The 25285-nt window shown below is 33.3% G+C and overlaps 1 protein-coding gene across 5 annotated transcripts; it reads right to left on the bottom strand.

Moving 5' to 3' along the window:
* Nucleotides 1–142: 142 nt before the first annotated feature.
* Nucleotides 143–24016, bottom strand: si:cabz01007807.1 (uncharacterized). 5 transcript variants are annotated; one of them, XM_058783027.1, is made up of 37 exons: nucleotides 23788–24016; nucleotides 22658–22699; nucleotides 22150–22197; nucleotides 21559–21618; nucleotides 20754–21479; nucleotides 18193–18273; nucleotides 16727–16789; nucleotides 16016–16075; nucleotides 15909–15944; nucleotides 13739–13795; nucleotides 13603–13653; nucleotides 13046–13111; nucleotides 12856–12930; nucleotides 12724–12768; nucleotides 12004–12048; nucleotides 11828–11908; nucleotides 11690–11731; nucleotides 11290–11346; nucleotides 11041–11109; nucleotides 9741–9803; nucleotides 9591–9656; nucleotides 8381–8440; nucleotides 8245–8304; nucleotides 8108–8164; nucleotides 7559–7606; nucleotides 7350–7445; nucleotides 7220–7270; nucleotides 6741–6791; nucleotides 6428–6481; nucleotides 6255–6353; nucleotides 6123–6176; nucleotides 5954–6040; nucleotides 5290–5376; nucleotides 5096–5135; nucleotides 4960–5014; nucleotides 3436–3769; nucleotides 143–1589 (listed from the first exon to the last, which is right to left on the bottom strand). In XM_058783027.1, exons 1-37 carry the CDS (start codon nucleotides 23788–23790, stop codon nucleotides 1176–1178), a joined length of 3483 nt encoding a protein of 1160 aa, XP_058639010.1. In that variant the 5' UTR covers nucleotides 23791–24016; the 3' UTR covers nucleotides 143–1175. The 5 variants fall into 5 exon arrangements, with proteins under 5 accessions (XP_058639010.1, XP_058639009.1, XP_058639013.1 ...); XM_058783026.1 differs by having other exon boundaries at nucleotides 9591–9659; nucleotides 23788–24015; XM_058783030.1 differs by having other exon boundaries at nucleotides 9591–9659; nucleotides 21559–21611; nucleotides 23788–23943.
* Between the last annotated feature and the right edge of the window lie 1269 nt (nucleotides 24017–25285).

Below are 25285 nucleotides of genomic sequence, written 5' to 3'. Positions count from 1 at the left end.
AGCGTGTGATCTTCATATGTTTTTATTGGTATTATTATTCACCCAGACAACACATTTTAATGAAACGTAATCTTCATTGCTGTAGGCTATTGCACAACATCATGTCAAGACATGAAATAACTTGACATGATGTTGTGCAATAGCCTACAGCAATGAAGATGGGTTGAACAGCTTTAGGGTTGTTAATGTGCAAAACAAGAGCATATAACAAGAGTTACATTAAAACACATCACTTCTTCAAAAGCGTAAAATCTCTTAGGACATAGGCTATAAGTAATCCGTCTGTGGCATATATGCAGAACACGATTGTGAACAAAAACTAGAGTTTAACCACAAACTGTGACCACAGCTGTACAGTTGTACAATACAAATACATAGTGGTGTAATTTTTGACAACATATCCTTATTTTGCAACGTGAATGAATTTTGAATCTGAACGTGCTAGACTTCCGATTCATCTGTAAAATACTACAAAAGTAACAAAGTGGAGAAGTTTATGAATACCATAGTGATTTAAAATATAAGAAGTGCTAGTTTGCAATATGAAGCAACATCACCAGTTGTTTTCCCTGCTGGAAAAAAAAAACAACAGAACTCTGCCCAAAACACAATGGTTATAATGGGAATTGTATTGGTTTTGATGGAAACTATAATGGTCTCTACTGGTATGTGATGGATTCTATTGGTGGGATGTTAAATCCTATTGGAAAAAGGAATTTTGTAATGGTTTTACTGGAAAAAGCTAATGGTTCATAATGGTATTTTAATGGAAACTACTGGAATTTCTGTGATGTTTTCTATTGGGCTTCTATTGTTTTTTTTTAGCAGGGTTGTACAGTTAAAAATACCTGGAAGTGAATGATGCCGCGCTGTGTTACATAAAAACAGGCTGTTCTAGACTGTTCTCAGGTCGTACACCAATCATGATGGAAACTGAGGTTCAAACTGGAAAACGTCACGCTTACATTTTTACTAGTCTCTTAAAATATTTATGTGGAGGAATCTTGTAGATCATTGACGCGTGCTGAATGGATTTCTTTCTGGACTTCATTTAATCTCACTGAGAGGTGGAACTTGTTGAGAATCGCCATTCCGTTTTATGCAAATAAGCAGCAAAGCTTTGCAGCAACAACCAACGGGAGCGTAGACAGCTGCAACCAAGACTTTGACATTTACTAGATGTTTCCACTTGCGTCGAGCAGTTGTTCTCTGATGGAGTTGAGCTCCGCTAAACCTTCGTGCAGCTGTTTGGCCAGGGTCCGCACTTCAGCCGTCACCTCCTTCTTACAGCCCTTCTTCACCTCTTTCGAGTCTTTAGTGAAGTACTTGTCTATTCCTTTCTGAAGACTGGCTAACTTGGCCAGCGTGTGGTTAATTATTTCTTCGGCTCGATCTACCGGGTCACTGACTAAGCTGATGGTTTGGAGGGCCCGTCGTACCTCCCAGTCACCGGTGTAGTAGTTGTTCCGTCGCAGCAGTGGATGAGAGCGCAATCGACAAAGACCTTCAATGATGAATTGCAAACAGCGTTGCATTTCCACAAGCTGGGCCTCGTAGTCCATAATGATGAGTTCAATCTTCTTACGGTCCTGCATTCAAACAAGAGAGAGTTCAACATTTCAAATTACATAAAATATTTAAAGTATAGCTATTTGAAATAAATGAAAATATTTTAAATATATTATTATTTTTTTAAATATATGATAACACTTTATAATAAGATCCCATTAATTAATGTTACTTAAAGTATTACTATTTACACAGTGTTTATATTCACTCAACATTTAGTTCAAGCAGTAATGCATGGCACAAAGGTCATGGGTTAAATTCCCTGGTAATGCATGAACTAGTAACATATTTTTATTGGATAAAATGCATAAATGTACATGCAAATATATTTCTGTACTAAGAAACTGTAGTTTCATCTTTTAAACTACAGTTAAACAGTAATATCAATAATGATTCAGCAAAGCATTGCCTGTTTGTCAAATGGGCATTACATTTATTGCAGTTTTACAATGCAGTGTTTTGAATATCACAAAATCAGTTATTCAGTGTTTCTGTAGGTTTTATGAAGGCAATTTTAAGACATTTATAAAAGACAAAACTAAGGGGAACACAAATCTTCCTATTTGAGTCTTGTTTTCCAGTTAAAATCTCAGTGAATTTACTTCAGAAGCAAAACGACTTAAGTCTTGTTTTCTGAGTTGTGTTTCAAAAGGAAGTGAGTTTGAGATTAAAACGAGAACAAATATCTGCCAACAGAGACAGACAATTCACTGATAGACATTTGTTTTTGTTTCTGCATAAACTAACTTAATTGTGTTACATTTCTCAGAAAGCAAGACTTTATATGTTCTTGTTGCATCTCAGGTAAATGCATGTTGATTTAAGGATGTTTAGGTATTTTTTTTAATCGGGAAACGTGTCAAAATTACTGAAGAAGTTATTCATTTTTGTGCAGTGTATGCAACATTTAATGCCATACATTTATGAATTCAAAACTTTCTGCACCTGTAAAGGCCCTTTAAGGCCTCAATTTGTGGAAGGGCAAGTTTAGACTTTTTAAGACCTCTTTAAGACCCACATAAACCTAAGATGGCAGAAAAGGCATATTTTGGATCTTAAAATGTTGTAATCATCCAACAGGTGCATATGTACAGTGGCGGCCAAAATTACTATAACTCTAGTATTTTCTGCAGCTAAAAAAAAATATATGTTTTAAATCAATTATTTCTATCTTTTGCTGTAGTGTGTCAGTAGGAAATATCAGTTTTTGCCATTAATTGTAATAATCCAGTGAGATTTGTGCTCCACAAAGAGATCTGATCTGATCATCATCAGTCTGTCTGGAGTGACATGAAGAAACAGAACAAACTGAGACTAAATCCAGAAGAACTGTGTCTCTGCTTCAAGAAAGCGACCTGCAAAGCTCCTGAGAAACTCTGCTCAAGTGCACCGAGGACAAAGGCTGCATTAAACGCAAAGAATGCTCACACCAAATGTTGATTTAGTATAGTTAATAGGAGTAAATTGATAAAGAAAATCTATTTATGACAGCATCCTCATTTTACAGCATTTTTACACAAGTGCCTAAAACTGTTAACAGCACTGCAGCTTTGCAGGTAGCTTTCTTGAAGCGTCTTGGAGACACAGTTCTTCTGGATTTAGTCTATCTCAGTTTCTTCATGTCATTCCAGACAGACTGGAAGATGATCAGATCAGATCTCTACATGTGTGGAGCACAAAAATCTGACTGGATTATTACAATTAATGGCAAAATGAATGTTTGGGAATGTAAACTGATATTTCCTACGGACACACTACAACAAAAGATAGAAATAAATGACTTAAAACCATTTTTTAGCTGCTGAAAATACTAGTGTTCTAGTAATTTTGGCCACGGCTGTACTTCAGCGCTCGACATATACGTACGTGCATGTTGTTGATGGTGTCTGAGATGGAGGCGGAGGCGGCCGTGATGCCGCCCGCTGTAGCGACGCCCAGCCCGATGGCCGAGATGATGATGGACACTCCAAACGTGACGGGAACCAGCGCCAGCCCAGCGATGGCCGCGGCTCCTCCCACCGCGCTGGTCGTTCCTCCCGTGATGTTTGCGATTTTAGCACGGTGGTGGAAGTTGCTGAGGTCGTCGGCGATGCCGTATAAGATCAGCACGTGCTGGTAGAGGAGCTCGGCGCGCTCCATGAAGAGCTTCAGATACACACGGAGACCGCGGTGGACCTTATCAGCAACCGCTTTAAACGATCTGACAGGAGACAGAGAACGGCTTCATGAAGACTGAGTGTTTGGCTTCTGTGTGATAGTTTAAAGCAGAGATGGAGTCAAGACCAGACCCTTAAAACCAGGACCAAGACTAGACACCTGGAGGTGTGAGATGGTTTACCAATGCTGGAGTGATTGGTTTTATGGTGGATAGTGTCGCTACACTGCAAAAAATGATTATCTTACTTTGTATTTTGTCTTTTTTTTTTTCCAGTAGCTTACAGATAAAATCACGATTCTTTAGCAAAATGACTTCTGACCCAATTGGCAGACATTTTTAGTTTTAAACACAAACTCACTAAATTTTAATTAGTTTTTCAGAAAACAGTCCATTTACTTACTTCTCAAGTAAATGTATCTTTATTTAAAAATGTAAAAAATACATTTACTTAAGATGCAAATAACTAAGATAATAAGTCTTGTTTTTTACTAAAATTAAGTGTGAACAAGTATCTGCCAGTGCATCATGTTTTAATCATAAACTCACTTTATTCTGGTCAACATCTGTGGGCAAAATTTGCTGCCCTTTTACAATACAATGTTTTTCAAAAAAAAAAAAAAAAAAAATCAGAAAAAGATTTTTTTTCGCTTTGAATTAGTTATTTTTTGTACTCAACTGGCAGATATTTGTTTTCATTATGAGCATAAAATACATTTCTCGGAAAACAAGACTTCTTATCTTTTAATGTGTTTTGTACATTTTACATTCTTAAATCAGTATGCATTTACTTGAGAAGTAAACCGACTGTTTTCTAAAGAGAAAAAAAAAATAAAAAATTGAAATATAGTTTTTACTCAAAACAAGAAAAAATATTGGGTCAGAAAAATAACCTTGTTTTGCCCTCAAATTAAGCTTATTTTTCTTTGTAAAGTAAAAATGCACTTAATTTTGATATTAACAAAACTTAAATTAATTTTTTTTTTTCTTCTTCAGTAAATGTATCTTGATGCAAAAATGTTTAGATATTTAAACGGGGGACGAGAGATAGGCTACCTATTAAGATTATCGTCTTTTTGTTGTTGTTTGTTTTAAACAGTGTATAGACACTTTCCACCATCCAGTCAATCAATCAATCAATCACTGATAAAATGAAAAACAAGACAAAAATACTGAGGAAGAAATTTTTTTTTTTTTTTTTTTTTTTAGTATGAAGATCATTGATGAAGTCTTACATGGTCTCTTCTTCTTTAGAGCTGATCGTCTCATTAGCAGGCATTTCATCCCAAACTGAAAACACAAAGATTGAATGTTAAACAGCTCAGATCCGATGTGTGTGTGGTGAATTGATGAATGATTCAATGAACTCACACTCCACTGTATTCCACCACTCCATCAGACTGTCAGTGTCCTGCCAATAAAACACACACTTATGACAACAGACTCAAAATCACATCGAGAGAAAGTGAATGGAAATGAACCCAAATACATACTGCAGCATAAACAGAATCTACAGACATAATGAATGGAATAAAGTAAACATGATTATTTTCGGTCCGACTGACCCCTTCATCATCCTCTTCCTCCTGCTGTTGCTCTTCCTCTTGAACTGTCAGTCGTCTCATGTCCATCTGAGCCGACATCCACTCAGCCTTACAGAGAGACCAGAGAAATGAATAGCAATTTAATACATTTTATTAACAAGAATCATATCCAGAAAATCGTGTCTGATTATCTAGGTCATATTTCATATGTTACATACATGTAATCAAATATGCATATAGAATTGTATTCACCAAGGATGCATTAAAGTGATCAAAAGTGACAGTAAATACATTTATAAAGTTCCAAAAGATTTTTATTTCAAATAAATGCTGTTCTTTTGAACTTTCTATTCATCTGTGAATCCTGAAAAATAAAATGCATCAGAGTTAACACAAAAATATTTGGCAGCACAATTGTTTTCAACATTGATAATAATCAGAAATGTTTCTTGTGCAGCAAATCAGAATGATTTCTGGAAGATCATGTGCCAATGAAGACTGGAGTAATGATGCTGAAAATACAGCTTTGATCACAGAAATAAATTAAAGTTTAACAGATATTCACATAGAAAAGAGTTATTTTAAATTGAAATATTATTTCATATTTTTTTACTGTTTTTGGTCAAATAAATGCAGTCTTCAAAGATTTGAAATGGTAACGTATGTATACATATTGGATATGTACCTTAGCAGCATCAGACAGGTAAAAGTCTCCAGACGTGGCTCCTGGAGGATCCAGAAACTCTTCAGGAAACTCCTTCATGTCTTTAGTCTGAGAAAAGCAGGTAGACAGATATGAGATGAAGGTGTAGTGAATGAGTCGATTGTCGATTAAGACAAACGCACACACTCACCTTTGACCCTCTGTGATGTGTGTCAGTCTCTTTAGGCTTCTGTGGTTTATTATCCTGCGTGAGAGGAACCTTCCGTGTCAAACGTGTTTGTGTGAACGACAGCAAATCATGAAAATGAAATGATAAAGTTACCGGCGTGTATTCCTCCCAGCTGGCGTCCTCCGCAAGCTCCACGTCTCCCGCCTTGAACAGATCTGCACCCTTCTGAGGGAACTCGTCATCTTCAAAGCTCTGGAGACACCAATAACAATAGCATCAAAATCCTGACGTTTAAAGAGTGAGTTCAGAAGGAATCCGTCCCTCACCTTTGAGTCTCGATGGGACAGCGGCGGCACTTTAAGAAGAGGAGGCTTATTCATCTGCAACACAAAAGATAATTCTTTGGGAAAATAATCAGAAATGGACTACAATCAAAACTAATTAGCATATCAGCACTGCATAAAATAATTCTGGCTTGTCACTAATTTAGAAAGAAAGAAAAACCTATCAACAACAGTATCACACTAATAAAATACGTACGTGAGATAGATGTACATAAAATCTGTACTAAACCCAGAACATTCCTTTGAAATGAGATGAAGTGAAATTTTGACAAATATTTCAAACAGGTTTGTTCACCTCTGAAGCGTCTTGATCTTTGCTCGGCTTGATCTCAGGGTCTTCAATACTCTAGCAAACAAACATCAGTGCTTTCTGTCAACTTTGTGTTTGCTTCAGTTGCTCTTTTAAGTAAGAAATATCAATTACTGTTAGATTATTTAATGTTCAATAAATGGTTAGAATATTTGAAATAAACCAAAAGTATGCAATCTACAGCTAGGGGTTTATTGTGGACTACAACTAAAATGAAAATGAAAATGGAAGATATAAAAATGAATTCAAAATATTAACAAACTATTATATTAAAAAATATATAAAAATGACAAAAAATACAACAAAATTACTAAGACATGAACTAAAATGAAAATGAAAGATATAAAAATAAAAATGTGTAAAATATAAAATTAAAACAAAAACGAATAAAAATGACAAGAACATACAACAAAATTGCTAAAACTAAAATAATCTCTTTCTCGGCTCTGAGTTTGATGGTTTACCTTTGAATGTCTGCGATGAATGCGAGGGACTTTAAACTTCGATGATTTCTTCTGCGCAAACAGTGAAGAAACAAAATTAAAATGCTATTAAAATCGTCACAGCGATCATAAGAGCTTTCTGAAAGCTCACCGGCCGACAGTCTGTCATCTCCAGATGATTCTCATAGCTGTCCGACGGTGTGAAGAGATCCGAGGCTTTATGGAGATCCGTCTCCAGATCAGACGCCTGAAGAGAAAAAAAAACATCAACACCCATCGAATGAGCAGCACTGATGCCTGTTTAAGGATCTCTGACTCTTGTTTTTGGCACTATGTTTAACAATTAGTGCTGTTTCTTACCTTTGAATCCCATGAAGGAGGACCCATAAAGCCGTTAGAATATGAACTCTAGAAAAGACACAAGTCATATGTGATCCTGCAGCACAAAAGCAGTCATAAGCAGCACAGGCATATTTGTAGCAATAGTCAAAAATACATTGAATGGGTCAAAATTATCCATTTTTCTTTTATGCCAAAAATCATTAGGAAATTAAGTAAAGATCATGTTCCGTGAAGATATTTTGTAAATTTACTATCATAAATATATTCAGACTTAATGTCTGATTAGTAATATGCATTGCTAAGAACTTCATTTGGACAACTTTAAAGGGGATTTTCTCAATATTTAGATTTTTTTTGCTCCCTCAGATTCCAGATTTTCTAATAGTTGTATCTCAGCCAAATATTGTCCGATCCTAACAAACAATATACAATATACATCAATGGAAAGATTATTTGTTCAACATTATGACACTTATGATTGGTTTTGTGGCCCAGAGTCACATATAAGCTATAATCTCTCCAGATGTGAGCAGGATATGAGATTGTGTGAGAATAAAGAGTCTGAACCTGAATGTTGTTGGGTGAATAACTCCGTCCAGCTTCAGTTGTGAGTATTGCGTCTTCCTAAAAAGAGATATATTAGAGGATATCAGTGAACAGACAGATAAATCAAACCCATGCTCTCATGTAGACATCTGCTCTACCTTCATCTCGTGAGCTTTGTAACCAAATGCTCCCTTCAGATCATCAAACCCCTCATCATCCTACAACCACAGTTAATGTCAAACATACAGACACAAAGCAGAGGATTTCATGAATATCTGCACGCCTCGGACAAACCTTCAGATCTGGATGAGGAGTGAATCCACAAGCTCTCTTCAGCTCAGAGTCATCACTGTCCTGTAACACGCAGATCTACTGTAAATACTCACTGCTGCACACTATACTAATGTGTTTGAAATGCACAGATGAACATCTGCCAAAATAAACATGAAACAGAATCCCTAAAACCTCAAAGAGATCTGGTTCATTCATGACGCTTGATATCTTCTTTAAACTAAAAGAAAATAAATGTCACTTGAAATAAAAGAAGTTTAAATTAAATAATATTAAAAAAACCAACATATATATACAACATCCTTGAACGCAGTTCAGAATCTTTTGTTTTAGCTCAATGTTTCTTTACTGAAATGTTATATTTTTGCTTGTTTTTAAAGTTTGACAATATATTTTTTAACTAATAAAAACTTGAAGAGACTAGAAAGCGTAGCCCAACTCCAATAGAGTGCATCAAATCCTATGGAGGTGCGTAGATCCAAAAATGGTAAATAACAAAAAGCAAATGAGATCCGCACACAAAAAACAGGCCAGGTTAAGGCACTCTCGCACTCTTTGCACTTTTTGTACTGTATTCGTGGCCTCTGGACAATACATTTATGAAGAGCAGTTCGTGTTTCGTGTGTGGATCTCATTTGTTTTTTGTAATTAACTAATAAAAAAAAAAAATAAAAAAAATAAATGAAAACAAACAAAAACTAAATTTGTAAATATAAATACAATTTATTTTAAACTATTAACAAAATTAAACTATATCAATGATTTTAAAATAACACTGCCAAATTTCTACACTAAATTGGCTTAAAAAAAAAGAAAAGAATATCCAGTAAAGAGAAATAAAAATTAAAACGTAAAAGAGTAAAAAAAAAATACGTAAAATTTACGGTAAAAATTTTGCAATATGCAATAACATTAATTTAACAACATTAGATGTAACACACAACCCTAATAAACATAACTGATAAGAAAAAAAAACTAAGAAGAAACAGTTATTTCAAAGAAAAAACATCAAATTCAAACAAAATTTGAAATGCAACGCAGGGCATTTTGGGAACGTCAATTCACGTTTTTTTCCTGTAAATTTGACATTCTTTTTCACTTGTCAAACTTTTAGCAAATACACAAGAAAACAAAACCTATCAATTATATGCACAATTCATAGCACAAACACACAGAGAAGAGTTTGAACAGATAGAAAGAAAGCAGAACTCACCCTGGATAAACCGATAACAAACCCTCTGTGAGGAACAAACTTAACTCGCACTTTCTTTCTCGGTTTCTGCTGAAAATATTATAGTAATGCTAACAGTGAGTAAAACAATGCATCAATGAAAAATGAAAGACAAATCAGAAAGATGTCTACCTGTCCATCAGTCTCCTCCGTGTTTCTCTCATCATCATCCAGATGTGTGTCGAGGTCTGTGATCTACAGCAGAAGACGATACGTGTTAGTCTTTGAAGACATCAGCGCTGTGGAAAGAGCATTTTTACTCTACATGGATACAGTAATGTCGTCTCTCGTGGGAGTGATTCAGCTGAACTCAATTAAAATCAGAACTTTAACAGCTACTTTGATTCATTGATTCAGTGTTTTGAAGCTGTTCAATCGTCACACACTAATGCCATCTGCTGGACACACCTGCACTGACAATGACAATAAAATTACAATATCCATTTCTATGCTTGTTTTTAAAGTTTGCATTCATATATCCCTTCCATCTTTATTTGACCCTCTAACTCTAGCACTCTCTATTCTAATTCTATTTTATTGACTATTTGTTGACTTGATGCTGAAACACTAGGACTCTCCGTTTATTTTCTGTTCTATCTACTTGTTTTCTTTTTGTTTTGATAGCTTCAATTATCATCATTTGCAAATCGCTTTAGATAAAAGTGTCTGCTAAATGACTAAATGTAAATATATATATATATATGTGTGTGTGTGTGTGTGTGTGTGCGCGTGCGTTTTTTGTGACAAATGAGGACATACATTTGTATAATGACAAGGGTATGACAGGTATTAAAAGGAGAAGGTGACTTTTTAGGACATTATGCCCCCACCAAAATGCACAGTCTCCTGTAAGGGGTAGGTTTAGGTGTAGGGTTGGTGTAGGACAATAGCACATACAGTAAGTACAGTATAAAAACCATTACGCCTATGGGATGTCCCCACTTTTCACAAAAAACGTGTGTGTGTGTGTATATTCACTACATCAAAACTTCATGAATTTTTGTAAAACTTTAGAAACATGGACTTAGTTCACAAGTCTATGCTGCTTTGGGAAAAGATGCACAATTGTGAATAAGAAAAAGTTACTATATGTTTTCATTGGTTATAATTTATATACAACAGATTCATCTCTTATAGATTTAATTTAATTTAATCTCCTTTAAGCCATTTTTTTTATTTATTTTTTATTTTTTAATTGAATTGAATTGCACTGAATTACTGAATTTCTTTAATGTGTTTCCCTGCACATTTTCTTTGATGGATTTGGAAGGAATGCTTTGACTCATGGCTGTCACGCGGAGATCACATGGGCAGATAACAATAGTCAGTCTGTGTGTGTGTGTGTGTGTGTGTGTGTGTGTGTGTGTGTGTGTGTGTGTGACAGAGATCATTGTCTGTCAGAGAAACAAACAACACAAGAAAACTGTTTCACCTGATGACTGTCATGGACCGCAGCGCCAAGATCCACATCTCCTTCCAAAAAGGGATCTTTGGAGAAGGACTGCAAATAACACACACAGTTTCAAATAACAGCATATTTTAAGATTCAAATAAGTTTGAAAAATCCAGTCACTTTATTTTATATTCGTTCTGTCCATCATGTTCCTATCTTTTCTGGTCTGTCTTTACTCAGCGTATGTTTATATGGCTAAAAATATCTGCAAAAAGCCTGTGAAAATACCTTTGCCTCCATCAGAGGAGGACCATTCATCGATTTCAGACCAACTGCAGACATATCCTGAAGAAATCAGCAGAAATTAGATCCTATTATAGTTTTCATTCATATTTTTTATCTTGTCTTCATTTTAATTTTAAAGTATTAGTAATTGTGTTGCATGTTTATTTTTGTCATTTTTATTCATTTAAATCCACGTTTATGTAGTTATTCATTTTAATTTTAGTTTTAGTCAAGATGAAAATAAGAGTTATGAAGATTAAAACTACGTTGAATTCTCCTGTGTAATGTAATTCCAGAATGTTTTAAGAATAGGTTCCTGTTGGTTTATGGATTTAAAATCCAGGCTTTCAAATTAAAGCACACATTACATTTCTCATAAACATGCAAACACAGAATAAATCACCTTTGATGGTCGGCGTGGCACAGGAGGCTTGAATTTCTGCTTCTGTGAAAAATAAATAATACAAAAAAAATCTAATATTAATTGCTTATTAATATTATTTTAGTTTATTAGTTTATTCATAATAGTGTGTGTTTGTACCGGTTTGCAGTCCACATCTTCAGCTTTCTTCTCTCCCAAAGCCATGAGATCTGCATGTTTCCATGAGGACGTTAAATCATCCTAATTAAAGAATTAAACGTGCTCAGAGTTCAAATGTTGCTCATCTCGAACAATGATAAACTGATCATCGAAGTACAGAGTCGCTCTAAACAAACCTTATAGTCTGGAGGGACTTTAGCGGAAGCTTCAGCAGATTTCACCTGAAGACGTAAATTAATATCATCATCAATTAAGCTATAATACGTTACAGTTGGCTTGACAATATAATGACACATATTATAAATCATTATCCCATCGGCCAATAATTATACAATTTACGAGAACAAGCCTCTTGTATGTAATATATTTATTAACAATCATTTATCTGGAAGCATCACTAAAAGTGTTCAATGAAAATATAAACTGCTTGTTATTATGATTAGTTATTATGATTATGATTAGAAGTTTTGTCCAAAATTGGAAAAAGAGCCACCTTTCGTCTTAGGGTTAAGCAAGTAGTTAAAATAAAATAAATTTATATTTATTAAATATTGCAATTTCTATAATACATTATATATTGTTTCTATTATAATGTATACATTACAAATTTGTACATTATATATTTATAAATTATTAAACTTTTATATAATATACTTATTTCTTTTTAATTAAATAATTTATAAATTATTTTAAAATCAAACATTTATTGTAAATTATAAAGTATTAAAATTATTAAAATTGTTTTATTATTTGAAAAGTAAAAAAAAAAAAAAAAAAGATCATTCATTGTTTTATGAAATAAATATTATATAGGTAATACCTTTTATTAATTAAAAAAAAAAATTTCAATTACAATTAGAAGACATCATTTATTGGCTGCAATGGTAATGTTTTACCTTAGAGCCTCTGCGGTGTGTAATAAATTTGGGTTTTGACTTCTTCTGTTGAGAGAGAAAAAAAAAACATCTGCTATGAAATACATGAAAATCACTGAAACAATCATGATTCAGAAATAAAGAGCTTCATACGGGTTTATACTCGGCAGCTTCATTGTGTTCTTCATCTTCTTCTGGAGCGAAAAACTCATCCGTGCCGTCAAAGAGCTGTAACACAATACAGAAATCATTACAGAAAGAATGAATATGATCTGCAGATCTACCAAACAAACCCCTGCCACTGACATGTGATGCTCTTTTATTATCTGAGGATTATATTCACCTTTGAGGCTCGATTCAGTGAGTTTGTGTTCGTCTCTGAGCTCTTCACCTCATCTCCAATTTTATCCTGAAATCACAGATATTGACTTTTATGTGTTATTTCATTACATTACATTGGTATGGAAGCTTATCTCCGGCACACAATAAAAGTATAAAAAAGGTAATTGCAACTTTGTATCGTACAATTCAGACTTTCTTTTCACAGTTTATTTCTCAGATTTTATTTCTCAAAATTTGTAGTTTATTTCTCGCAATTCTAGAAAAATATCAGTCGCAATTTTATTCATTCATTCACTGTGGCAGAAGCAAGCTTCTCTAAGTTTGTATCTCACAATTGATAGTTATTACTTGTGACATATAGACTCAAAGAAGTCAGAACTGTGAGGTAAAAATGGACAATCACACTTTTAATATTTTTATGCTGTGGAAGAAATTGGTTTCCATGTTAAAGGAATTGTTCCTAAACAGGTAATGTCCTGATAGAAAATTCCCAGTACACGTTTCATTTTTACGCAGATTGTTTATGGTGTAGCAGTGGATAAATGACACCCTTCTTACCTTCGAGCTCCTCCTGATCAGCAGCGAGTGTCTGAGCTTCCTTCCCAGAGTCTGAAAGATCAACAGAGACACAAACACATGAAGAAGAACAAACACGCCATCAGAATCACGCTGAGTTCACCGATTCACGTCGTACCTGCTTCCCGTTCTTCTTCACCGTCCCATCACCGCCTCCATTAGACGCGTCTGCAATCTGCCAGAGTCAACAGTATTATGAAAGAGATTTAATAACGCGAGCATGTGTTCTGAGCAGCTGTCAGGACATTGTTGTTTGTTAACGTTTTCTGTGCTTTAACACATTTCACATAGAAATACATCAAAACATCTACAAAAAAGCTAAACGCAAATACATTCTAGATTACATTAAATAATCTAGAATGTATATAAATAATAAATGCATTGAGGATAAATATGTCGACCACAGTGTTTTTGAGGTGAATTACTGCCAGCAAAGATATATATATATATATATATATTCTGGAAAAAAAAATCCATAAAATTTATTGTAAAAAACCAGCAGCTGTGGTTGGCGGAATTCTACTGTAATAAATACGGTAGCAACATTTTAGGTTTTACGGTTTTAACTAATTTCATTAACTGATATAATGTAAATATACCAACCTATTGAAGTACTGAAATCTGTTTTGTACCTTTGAAATACACTGATAACCACCAAATGCAGGTGATGATGAGAAAGCCACATGATGAACCAAAGCCCATCACAAGCAGCTTTTAAATAATAATAAAAACATATATAGAAGGTGCACAGTGTCATTCACACAAGCACTAAACACCATCAATGCAATAAACATTAATTTAAATACATTAGATGTAACATACAACCCTAATAAACATAACTGAAATAACTGTTTCTTCTTAGTTTTTTCTTATCAAAGTTTGAAATGCAACGCAGGGAATTCTGGGAACGTCAATTTACTCTTCCAAAAATGGTATTTCACCGTAAAATTGTCTGAAATGTCTATTACAGTTTTTCACCGTATATATTAGGGGAACTTACCTTTAACCATTTAACAGGTTTTTACTGTAGAATTTTCACAGTTTTACCGTTAAAATCACGGTCATTTTTTACAGTGATATATATATATATATATTTATTTATTAACATTTATTTATTTAATATAAAATTCAATTCAATTCAATTCAATGTTTACTTTTAATGACACTTTGTTGTTAAATGATTTGGGTGTCTTTGTGAGAAGTTTTGAACTACATCAGTGTTTAGTATTATTTATACATTATACTATTAGAGTTTTTATTAATATTTCTTATATTGGATTTTATTTTTATATTTTCAGTTTTTAATTGAGCATATTTATCATCAGTTTTCAAATGTAACATTTTTTAACTATCAAATAATTTAATCACTTATTTATTATTATTACTATTAGTAGTATTTGTTTTATTATCACTCATATATTAGATTTTCTTTTCTTCTTTTTTTGTTATGTGCTTTTGTCAGTTTTAGTTGCATTATTACTTTTTATTTATTTTTTTTTTTTAGTGCTGTCAAACGATTAATCGCATCCAAAATAAAAGTTTTGGTTTACATAATATATGCGTGTACACTGTGTTTATTTATTATGTATATATATAAATACACAAATATACAGTATGCATTTTGAAAATATTTACATGTATATATATATATATATATATATATATATATATATATATATATATATATATATATATATATATATATATATATATATATATATATTTATATTATTACATTTTATATTATATATAAATATATAAACGTAATATATACAGTTCATACAGTAAACAAAAACTTTTACTTTGGATGTGATTAATCGTTTGACAGCACTATTGTTTTTTTTTTTTTATTGCAGTCAGAGTTATTATCATCAACTAAAACCATACAAATGTTAAAATAGTTCAAACTAAAAAAAATAAATAAATAAACTTAAAACTTAATAAAAAAAAAACTATACAGAGTAATGCAACTAATTAAATTGCAAAAAATAAATGTAAAATTAAATGAAAAAAAAAAATACAAATACAAAAATAATTAAAAATATTAACTATAATAGTATATTAATAATACTAGCACTAGCTTAAGTTCTAGTATTTCTTCATTTCCAGTTTGTAATTTTAGTACTTGAACTTTAATTAAAGCAACATGTTGCCTTGGAATAAAGTTGTTCATCTATTATTTACATATTTAATAATATAACATTTTATTTCAGCTTTATTTCAATTCAGAAAAATATTTCAATAGATTTACTGTCGCCGATCTGCATTCAGACAGAGCTGTGACTCACCCGCATAGAGTCTCTCCGAAGCCTGATCTTCCCAGCCTGCAACAGAGAAGGTCTCAGTGTGTTTCTGCACCGGTCTGCTGTGTATGTTTCTGATAATAAGAACTTACAGGTTTCCATTCTGAAGAGAGTTCTGGACTGTGTTCAGGCCAGTCCTCCACACACCTTTCCTGTAAAGCACGTTTGGAGCATGTATTTGGAGTATTTGTTTTCCATTTGAAGAAATATGAATCCATATGAGGGTGTTTCAGAAAATTTTCTTTTTACTTAACATTTTTCCTTGTTATTACATAAAAGTCCAATTAAAACATGTTCTGGAGACTTTCCAACATGCCTGCAGTATTTGTTTGGTAACACTTTACAATAAGGTGTCTTTTGTTAACATTAGTTAATGTATTACTTAACATGAACGAACAATGAACAATACACTCATTACCCTCTTTATTAATCTTTGTTAATGTTAGTTAATACAAATACAGTCGTTCATTGTTTGTTCATGTTAGTTCACAGTGCATTAACTAATGTTAACAAACACAACTTGTGATTTTAATAATGCACTAGTAAATGCTGAAATTAACATTAAGATTAATAAATGCTGCAGAAGTATTGTTCATTCTTAGTTCATGTTAACTCATGTAGTTAACTAATGAACCTTATTGTAAAGTGTTACCTTTTTTTTTTTTTTTTTTTTAAGAAATGCCTCTTATTTACAGAGTTTATTTATTTATGATTATTTTTTTAAAACAAAAATAATAATAATACAAAAAAAAAAATAAAATAAAATCATAGTTATATATCCACTGAGTGGAATGCAAACACACCTGACCGATGAGAAGAACGTCCTCATACACCTGCAGATCGCTCTCGGTCTCAGTCGGCGTGATCTGATCATAACAACACATTTCATCACAGCGTCAAACATTTCACAATCATTTCACAATAATTTCACAATAATTTCACACATCCATCTGGACTCTAATGGCTCAGATATCAACACACAGACGGCACGTGAAGCATCCCAGCATTTGCTGTCGATTCAAACATGCAATAACAACCCGGAGAAGAACATTCAGTGATGTAAATAAAAGACATGTGATTTCATGGTGGATTGTGAAAACTGGGTGTTTCATGTCAGAATCAGAGTGAGACATTTTTTGACTAATGAATGTTCATGATTTGTCATGATCACTGAACTAAGGCGAACTATTTAGGTTACTTATGAGGTTTTCAAAAGGCTGCTTTACCTACAACAGTGTCTGATTAGACTGTTTGTCCATTAACTAAACGCACATAGCCTGACTTTTAAAAGTGGACCAAATTATTGCAATATTAAAAACATTATGAAAATAAGTAACTTTCTCTTTTGGAATAATGTGCACTGATAGATTGTGCACAACAAAACCAGAAAAAAATAAATAAATAAATATGGGACATTTTTACTTCACGTTGTTTTTATTTTAATTGAATTCTGGCATTTATGAATTAAAATTTCATTCTGAAATGGGTAATTTAAGAGGACGTGAAGGCTAGTACAACTGTAATATATATATATATATATTATTTATTTATTTATAATTTTTTTTACAATAGTTAATAAAAAATTATTATCTTTTATCAAATTATTAATTTTTTCACTTATTATTAATATATATATATATATATATATATATATATATATATATATATATATATATATATATATATATATATATATATATATATACACACACACACACATTATTATTATTATTAACAAATATTAGAAATAAATGCACATATAAATAAAACTACATTTATTTGTATTAAAAATGATTATTTATAAATATAATTTTTGCTTGCTCTTCATGTCCCCTGCATTTCTCTCTGTACTACACCTTTAAGTTTATACAAAATATAGCAATATCAAATACTTAAATCAACTAGATGTAAAACAAACAAACAACAACAAAAAACTCTTTACATAGTAATTTTGTTTTGTGTAGATACACATTATATTGTAAATGTATTTATTTGTACAGTATTGTACAATATTTGTACAAATTCAACTTTTGCGTTTACATGCTTTTTTTGCGTTTACAAGGTATTGCAGCAATAAAAAAAGAAAATAGAAAAGCGAGAGAAACGCATCTGGATCTGATCAGCACAAGAACGAGCGGCAGCACAAAAGTGAATATTCATCAAACAACATCAGACACTGTCGATGAACACCAGCTAGAGTTCATCTCCCTCAGAAAACTATGCAGAAAATGAAAGGTGTGAAAGGGAAGCTGAAGGAGATCTACAGTACCTGAGAGAGAGCAGCAGGCTGGTGGAGGCTCCTCAGGGCTTTACTGCGAGGAGCAGCTTTGGGCGGACGCCTCCTGAACATCTACGAGAAGAAAACATTTCACATTTCATTTAGGGGGAGAAATAAAGACCCCAAGAAATGATCTGATGAGCACAAATTTCCTTTCTTTCTTGATATATTTCCTGCTGAAACTTTCTAGAAAGCATTTTATTGGACAAAAATCTATATGTACACTGTGTGCAGAATTATTAGGCAAGTTGATATTATGGTCATATTTTTTTGCCAAGAAAATTTTACCAATTCCAAACCACATCAATCTTAATAACTACTATTGATTTTGTATTTAATCATTTCTAAGTTATATATAATTGTCCATGAAGGCTGAAAGTCAAAAACTCCTTATTTCAGGTGTGCTGAATTATTAGGCAGGTTTTCTTTTACAGATAAAATGAGCCAAAAAAAGAGATTGAACTCAGAGTAAAAGTAAAAAAATAAATAATAATAATTAAATGCCCATGAGAAGGATGCAATACTAATTCAATAATAGAATTAACAAAGTTAAGGCATGACCATTGGGCAGTGAAATGCTCATTGGGTCAGCAGGGTCAGAAAAAACAGGTGGAGAAGAAAAGACACGTTAACTGCACAAGAATTAAGACCTTGCTTGGGTAAAAAATAACCCTCACTTAATAAGAATAACATGCTGAAGTGTTGTGAAATACATGAAGACTGATTTTGTATAGGCTTTATGGACAGATAAGTTGAGAGTGACTCTTGAAGGACCAGCATCACATCCTCTTGTACCACTGTTTGAAGAATTGATCTTCCAGAATCTGGCAGTAAGTTTTAGGAGCTCATTTTTATTCCATCTCCTATCCTGAAAAGTCTGTCTTGCAGGATTGACTAAAATGAGCTCCTAAAACTTACTGCCAGATTCTGGAAGATCAATTCTTCAAACAGTGGTACAAGAGGATGTGATGCTGGTCCTTCAAGAGTCACTCTCAACTTATCTGTCCATAAAGCCTATACAAAATCAGTCTTCATGTATTTCACAACACTTCAGCATGTTATTCTTATTAAGTGAGGGTTATTTTTGAGCATTTTATACCCAAGCAAGGTCTCTGAGAACCTGACACATTGCACTTCTGGAGACTCCAGGAAGGTTGCACTTCTGGAAAATGATGGCGCTGGAGACTAAATGATTCCTTTTGGTTTCTCAACTAATTCTTCACCTTAATTCTTGTGCAGTTAACGTGTCTTTTCTTCTCCACCTGTTTTTTTCTGACCCTGCTGACCCAATGAGCATTTCACTGCCCAATGGTCATGCCTTAACTTTGTTAATTCTATTATTGCATTAGTATTGCATCCTTCTTGTGGGCATTTAATTATTATTTTTTTTTTTTTACTTTTACTCTGAGTTCAATCTCTTTTTTTGGCTCATTTTATCTGTAAAAGAAAACCTGCCTAATAATTCAGCACACCTGAAATAAGGAGTTTTTGACTTTCAGCCTTCATGGACAATTATATATAACTTAGAAATGATTAAATACAAAATCAATAGTAGTTATTAAGATTGATGCCTAATAATTCTGCACACAGTGTATAATAAATATTTTCATTTGGAAGATTAAAATAAATAAATACATAAATACATACATACTTGGGTTACTGAGTAATATTAATTAACTACATGTACTTACTATATGGTTAGGATTAGGGTTTGGCTTAGAGTTACTTTCATGTAATTATGCATAAATTATTGTTATTATAATAGTAAGTACATGTAACATGTGCATGTTCTTATACTTGCAACAAAGTACTTGAATGATAATTCTGGAAAATAAAAAAAAAACAGGCTCAATAATATTTTTGTTTGGAAGAGCAAGCTATACTTTTAAATAAATAAATACTTGTTTATTTAAATAATTATTTATTAAATTATTGTATATATTATATTAATTGTATTTTATTATTATTTTTTTTCTAAAATCAACTAAAACTTTAAATTGAATGATAATTCAGAAAACAAAACTAATATAACAGGTTCAATAATATTTTCATTTGGAAGAGCAAGACTGTGCATTTTAAATGAATATATGCGCGTCAGGATTATTATAGTTAACTAATACTAAAACTAATTTAAAAATGATTACTAAAATAAATAGAAAACAATCAAATAAAACAAACTCATTTTCAGTTAGTTTAACTTAAAGTACTAAAAACTAGGAACTGAAAAATAAATTAATAATAAATAAATAAAAATCCCCAAAACACACAATACAATTACATAAAAATATAACCAACTATAATAACTAAATAAATATACAATTAATTCAAAATATTAATACAATTACAGGGCTAATCCAGGATAATTTTACAAGTTTCTCCAGTCGATGGCAAAGTGTCCCAATTTACCCAAGTTCACCCTAACAGGATCTTAGAGATACTAAAATAACACTCATATGTGTATGAATGCTAATTTAGTACAACAAATATACATGAGCTCAAAACTTACACATATAGAATAAAAACATTTGGTCTAAATTGAAAGACATTCTCACCAGGTCTTCATTTGAGATGTTTGTGGACGGTGTTGTCTCTTGAACGACTCCATTTTGCAAAGCATCATGGGAAATACCAATGTCGTGTTTTGTATCTTGACGGGTGAACAGTAGATCATTGCTCTTCTGTTTGGACTGAACTTCATTCTGAGGGTTAAACAGAGGATCAAATGCCTCGATGTCGGAGATTGTGGCTCCTGCGGTGGACGAGAACGTCTTGAAGATATCATCAGATGCTGGGCTGGAATTAGAGACGAACAGAGAGGATGTGGATAGTGAAGAAGTCTCGAAGAAACCGTTCGTTTTAGTGGATGTTTCTTGGAAAACGTTGGAAGGATCGGATGATGAAGCTGGGGAGGGCGTGGCTTGGAATTTCTTCTGTCTGGATAGGACGAAATCCAGGAGAGGGTCTCTCTGATTGGCCGGAAGGCAGGATTCTGAGTTCTGATTGGCTGAGCTGCTGCGTGTCACGTCAGGGTCTGCTTTCTCTTTAAAAGGCTGGAAAATGTCCGTCTCTTCACCCCAAACGCCTGATGCTGATGAGGTTTGAAACCCATTCGGTGTGTCGTCTTTATAAAACTCAGGTGTAGGAAACAAAACCCAGTCTGGAGCTGGGAAAGGATCGTCTGGAAACTCAGGCGTCTGATGAATGCCGTTGCTTTTGGTTAAACTCTTTACGTTCGGTAACACATTGTTCTCCTCGCCAACCGTTTTCACACCGTAGTCCTGCAAAAACAAACACATTCAACAGGACACGGCAGGATTTCAGTGCTTTGATTAGCTGAGATCTGAAACACAAGCTCACCTGAAAAGCATGGTTTTCTCTGATTGTGTTAATAGCATCTCGATCTGCATTCACTGCACTCTGAGAATCAAAGTATTTTATTGTATGCAAGGAAACAAATCAATCTAAAATATCTGGGTTCAGTAAGATTGTGTCTTGCGCTCACCAAAGCCGCATTTATTTGATCGAAAATCCAATAAAAACTGTGGAGTATTTTTATAACTTAAAACAGCTATTTTCAATGTGAATATGTGTTAAAGTGTAATTTATTTCTGTGATGCGCAGCTGTATTTTCAGCATCATTACTCCAGTCTTCAGTGTCACATGATCTTCAGAAATCATTCTAATATGCTGATTTGCTGCTCAAGAAACATTTGAAAACAGTTGTGCTGCTTCATATGTTTATGGAAACCGGGATACATTTATTTTTCAGGATTCACAGATGAATAGAAAGCTCAAAAGAACAGCATTTTTTAAGAAATATAAATCTTCTGTAACATTATAAATGTCTTTACTGTGACTTTTGATCAATTTAATGCATCCTTGATGAATAAAAGTATTAATTTCTTTAAAAATCTTACTGACAGTAAAGTTTTGAATGGTCTCTGATACCTGTGGGTTTGAATAAAAAGGATTCCAGGAGGTGCTGCTGATCCCATTCTAGAGGAGAGAAACATCAAAATGAAAGAGTTTAGGCTGGATAAAGAGCGCAAACACATATAAATAGCCTCTACTTTGTACATCTAAGTATCTCTCTCTCTCTCGCTCTAATTCGCTTTATTGGCATGACTTGCACAGTATTGCCAAATACACTCTCTCTCTCTCTCTCTCTCTCTCTCGCTCTAATTCAAATTCGCTTTATTGGCATGACTTGCACAGTACCGCCAAATACTCTCTCTCTCTCTCTCTCTCTCTCTCTCTATATATATATATATATATACACAGTATATATATATATAATATCCTTCCATGCATCCACAACTCAAATTCAGTTTTATGAGCTGTGTAAAATGGATTGGCTCGACTTTGATATCCAAAAAGAGAGAAGTGAATTCTTCTTAAATAAAGAAAAATAAATAAATAAATCACACAATCTAGATGAAGCTAATCAGAATCTCACCTCCATAATCAGACCTGAGACACCAAACAGCGAATCGCCATCCTGTAAATGGAATAAGGTTCGATAATGTCCATTAACAAACAAGCCATAGAAACTGAGACAGATTGCATTGCACTTTATCTATTTGCATCTGTGATTTCAATTACAGTACATATCTTCAAAGGCCATTTTTCTCTATAAATTAGTTTGTTTCTCCATTTTAGCAGCACTTACATACACCAAAACATACAGTTTTATACCTCTCTATATCCTGACGGTTTTTATAGAAGGGTTTCTACATCTATCATTCGGCCTCATTATAGATATAAAACATCGTATTCCTAAAAACATGGTGAAAATGTTTTTGTTTTTGTTTTTGTATGTTGACAGTATTTTCTGATTTATGGCGGAAAAATCCAAAATTCCTTCTGTAAAAACCTTTAACTCCAATATGTGAATAAAACCAAAAAAAAATAATAATAATTTTGGACCTGCTGGCTTTACTTAGTTTATTTGTATATTAAAAAAATTAAAAAATTTAAAAATAAATCTTGCAAATATTAATGCAATCAATCAACTGGGAAATATGGTAATATCTATTAGTTAAATATTTTTTACTCGATTCACCTGTTAGTGTTAGGGTTGTGTCTTGCATTAAAATGGTGCTTATCGTCTGATCGTGAAGAGCTGCAAAAGCAGTATATTCATATTTCAGCGATGTAAGCATGACGACGCATAGAAAGTCAAAATACTTGACGTCAATGCTGACATACACATGTGCTCTAGTCACCATACATAATGTGGAGCTAAATTAAGCTATAATATAGCCTGTGAGTTATTTTAATGACAATCGAGCACATGAAATAATAAATAAATAAATAAATAAATGCGATGAATTTCTCTCAGATTTATTACAAATAACATCAGTGCTCAAACACCGTATTTTCCACATTTTCAAAGTCGTCAGCATCTGCAGCAGTTTTAGCTGGCGACATTTTCTTTGTAAGCTCAACATCCGCTGTATTTAGTAGAAATACTGATAATAAAAGAAACGTGCGCGGTTGTGTTTTTGTTTAGCTGTAACAACACTTCATGCAGCTCGCCATTTAATTAATTCTGCCTGTTTGAAGCATTTTATGAAACAAACTTACCATGTATGCTGTGAGGTTTCCAAATTGGCTTACGGGAAACGTGTGGAAGAAAGAAAGCTCTCACCAAACTTGTTATTAAAATGAACGCAGCGCCTCGTTTGCGTCGCGCAACAGGTGCGTTTGAGTCTCGATCGCGCCTCCTTAGACATTCAACTGAGCGAAACTATGTGAACCTACCTGTCCTGTCGAGCTCAGGTAGGTCACATGTCATAATGCTGGCAGCTGAGAGACTCATCTGAACCCTGACAGAACATCAAAACACGAACTGACCGCATAAACTAATGCAATAATAACATGCGATGCGCGCACGAGCTTGATACTTGTTCAGAATCTAAGCACTGCAAACACTTTAGGATTTAAAGTTTGCATTTAAGGCACCTTGCATGCTGATGTTTACCCATCATGCAAATTAAGTATAATCTTCTCCGCCTTTATTATTAGAATCATCACCCTGCAATTTGAGAGCTTTGGGAATAAACACATTTTTAATAACCCGGATGCTTATCTAAGACTACAATGGCATTTCTAAATGCATTTCAGAATCATGAGCCACACATCTGAAAGTTATTAAATGCCATATAATCTCAGCATTGATTCACCTGGCATCCAGCTCTTTGGTTATGGTGAAGAATTCGTGTCTTGTTCCTATTTCTATCTTTTAACCTTCATAATTTAGGCACTTTCTCTGTTTTATCATAAGAGGGCAGTAAACAATCACTTTCTACTGTAAAATCAACCGTATCAATCTTGATGCTTATCATGGCCGTTTTAGCTGCTAGATAAGTTAGTGTTGTCATGCTTTCCAAAAGGCATAAATAATACATATTTAGGAGAAGAAAAAAACAACAACAACAACAAAAAAACAAAAAAAAACATTTTGCTTTGTACAGAATAGACAAGCTTAAAATACAGTATGAGACAAAGTCAGGAACAGAATGAATATGAAAATAAATGAAATAATGAATAAATGAATAAAAATGGATTTGCAGATATTTTAATATTGAACACAACAGTATTGATGTCATTCTACCTTGTGCAATATCGGTTTACACAGTCGTAAAGGAAATCATGCAATTTATTTCTTTTTGATTTAGATTAATGTGAATCAAGTATTTCTTACAGTGTATGTTTGTCAAGTTTACACTAAATGACATGAAATTTCCAGTCCTAAGAATACCGATAAAGACTTTAAGCTAAACATAGCAGTGTTGAAAAGGACAGCAGTGAATGGTGTAGTGTCTCATGCGTGGCTTTCCTGCCGCTGGAAGACCTGTCCATCAGACTGGACTCTCCACATTACGCTGGATCCTGAGTCCGTCCGCTGATCTGAGAGGATCTGACTCATCTGGAGAGCAGATTTCAGCTGCGATTAGTGAACGAGATCAGTCTGCTGATGTTCAGATACATGCAGTATAATCAAGGTTCATCTCACCTTCTTCTCTATGGCCTCCATCACTGCAGATTCATTCAGAAATCCAGCGGATGTCACTGCAAATCT

The sequence above is a fragment of the Onychostoma macrolepis genome, chromosome 07 (assembly GCF_012432095.1).
Source record: "Onychostoma macrolepis isolate SWU-2019 chromosome 07, ASM1243209v1, whole genome shotgun sequence".
Lineage (NCBI taxonomy): Eukaryota > Metazoa > Chordata > Actinopteri > Cypriniformes > Cyprinidae > Onychostoma > Onychostoma macrolepis.
Note: the sequence above shows the minus strand (reverse complement) of the source record. Positions and strands in the feature narration are given on the sequence as shown.